The 2,478-nt window shown below is 59.9% G+C and overlaps 1 protein-coding gene across 1 annotated transcript in view; it reads right to left on the reverse strand.

The window, feature by feature from the left end:
- LOC104164787 (seizure 6-like protein) overlaps nucleotides 1–2,478 on the reverse strand; it is a gene marked incomplete at its 5' end in the record, with an annotated part of 4,565 nt that overhangs the window by 940 nt on the left and 1,147 nt on the right. Inside the window, 5 exons of the mRNA XM_009704231.1 lie at nucleotides 94–208; nucleotides 359–391; nucleotides 1,137–1,331; nucleotides 1,571–1,762; nucleotides 1,887–2,081. Coding sequence (XP_009702533.1) covers nucleotides 94–208; nucleotides 359–391; nucleotides 1,137–1,331; nucleotides 1,571–1,762; nucleotides 1,887–2,081 — 730 coding nt within the window. The remainder of the gene's footprint in view (nucleotides 1–93; nucleotides 209–358; nucleotides 392–1,136; nucleotides 1,332–1,570; nucleotides 1,763–1,886; nucleotides 2,082–2,478) is intronic.

Here is a 2,478-nt window from a genome sequence, read left to right on the forward strand (position 1 = left end):
TGGTGAGGGCACGGTGATGCTGAGCCAGGAGCCCTGGCCACATCCCCCCATGGGGCTCTGCCACTGGCCCCGCAGCCTGACTGCAGGCCCCACCTTGTGAGATAGATGTACGCTCCTCCCAGCAGCAAGGAGATGATCAGCACCGGGATGAATATGGCTAAGGCCATATTTCCCCCTTCGAGCGATGTCTCTGCAGCAGCTTCTGCTACTAAAAGGACAAGATCTATTATGTTGGTGTTTGCAAGCGCCTTGTGATCCCCTCTCTGCCTCTGCTTCTCCCCTCCCGCCTCCTGGACTCTACATAGGCTCTGGCCGAAGGCCCTGCACAGGGCTCATCCAGCAAATGCACGTCACTCACCTTCCAGAGCATGTTCAAAGCTGTCTTGATTCACTGGAAGAGAAATGGAGAGTTACCGGTACGTAACTGGGTTTGACTGGGTGCTGGCAGCTGTTGGTTGCGTGGGGAGCCCAGGCCCCGGGTGTCCCTGCCCCATTTGGTCAAAAGCCATGCTGCAAACTTTCTGTTTTTAGTAAGTTCTCAGTCTCTATAAGTGCATGCATGGGACTGAGCGGGCTGGCAAGTGAGACAGCGGCAGGACGGCTCTGCCTGGGGCGGTGGTACCCTCCAGAGAGCCCCGCTGCCAAGAGACAAGGTCTCCGCTTATTCTCATTAAGTAGTAATTAAGAACAATCCATCCCTGCAGCTTAGTAGCAAAGGGAGGGTCCTCCCATGTCCAGAAAGTATGCTAAACCCAGACCTTACTTAGACCAGCGCCTAGGGGGTTTCTGAGGCTAAGCCCTCCCCATCTCAGCAGGTGCCTAAGGAGAGCATCCCTGCTGAGCCTGGGCAAACCCCTACGGGAAGCAACAAGGCAAGAAAAGCAAGGGAGCAGCCAGGCCCTCCCCGCATGCTCCACACCACCAGCACGGTGCCCAGAGGGTTTGCTCCCCCTCCCCAAGGCAGCAGAGCTTGCTCTGCACAAATCTAGAAAAGCACCCAGGTCACATATGAGTTTAGCTCCCAGCTAGAGAACCACTGGGGGTCTGCAGCCACATGAAGGTCCCTGGGCTGTCCCGGGTTGGGGACAGAGGTGCTGGCTGTCCCCCACGTCCCCTCAGCCACCCCCCGCCGTTACCTTTGCAGATGGGCAGGGGTCCGCTCCAGTGGGACGGCTGGCCCAGGATACATTTAATGGTAACCTCCCCCATGAGTTCGAAACCCTCATAGCACATGAAGGTCAGGGACTCTCCTGGCAAGTAGAGGCGCTTGTAAAGTATTTGGTAGCCATTTTCCGGCAGTCCTGGATTATCGCAGGCCAGCGACTCCTCGGCTGAAAGGGAACACATCCCAGGGTGAGCCCCAGGGCTTGGGCTGCCGAGGGAGAGAAGGAGCCTGGGAGGCAGAGGGGAAGCACCCAAGATCTCACCCCATCCCACTTTCAGGTAGCTCAAAGCTCTGCACCACCCCCCGTGGCTGGGGAAGGTCTCGGCCACAGCAAAGGGCTTCCCAGGACCCCCTGAGCAGGGTGAACCGAGCTGTGGGAGAGCAGGAGAAACCGCCCCAACTTACAGACACAGTGCGGGAGCCGCGAGGTCCAGATGGGCGTCCCCGTCTCACGGCTGTAGCAGGTCAGCAGCGAGCTGCCCTCCAGCACGAAGCCGGGGTTGCACGTGTACTGAATGGTGGTCCCCACCAGCAGCACTGGGTCAGAGATAAGGCGGGTTGAGTGGTCCACCTCCCCCGGGTCCGTGCAGTACATAACTGGGGAAAAGAGGCCATCTGAGTGGGGAGCCCCGGCATGGCAGTGGGGACCAGGAGCCATTACAAAGTGGTGTGGGTCACGGGAATGCGATGGGGATGGCAGCACATTGCTTGGGGCACTTACTCTTTTCGCAGAAGGGGGGGTCGCTGCTCCAGCTGAGGTCCCACTGGCAGGTGAGGGTGTCGCTCCCCACGATGTCATAGCCTGGGTCGCACTGGTAGGTGATCTTGGCCCCTCTCACCAGCTCCGTGTGCGACGTGGTCTTCCAGCCATTCTGGATCTCGGGCAGGTCGGAGCAGGAGTCGTTGCGGGACACCTCTGCAGTCACGATGGATGCTGGCTGGCACATGGAGCCCCCGTGGCATAGCCCCCCTTGGAGCTACTGCACATGGACACACAGCTCTTCGCCAAGTGCCTGTCCCTCCCCGAGAGCTCTCCAGCCCCATGCACCACAAACGGCACGGCCACAGCTGGCAGCCCAGTTCGCCTTTGGCATCCCCTGGGCAGAGGGAAGGGGCAGCGGGGCAGCAGTGGGTAACGGGGGCTCTTTGAAGCCTCCCCAGCCCTGATCCTAAAAGCAGGCAGAGGGCTGATGAAAACAGGGCAGTGTCTGTGCTGGGGTCAGGACAAAAAGAGCAGCCTGGGAACACCAGGCTCAGCTCTGGCTGCAGACGCAGGAGAGGAGCGGTGCAGATGTTGCGGTCACGGCACAGCC

This window comes from Cariama cristata, unplaced genomic scaffold (assembly GCF_000690535.1).
Source record: "Cariama cristata isolate BGI_N322 unplaced genomic scaffold, ASM69053v1 scaffold4427, whole genome shotgun sequence".
Taxonomy (NCBI): Eukaryota; Metazoa; Chordata; class Aves; order Cariamiformes; family Cariamidae; genus Cariama; species Cariama cristata.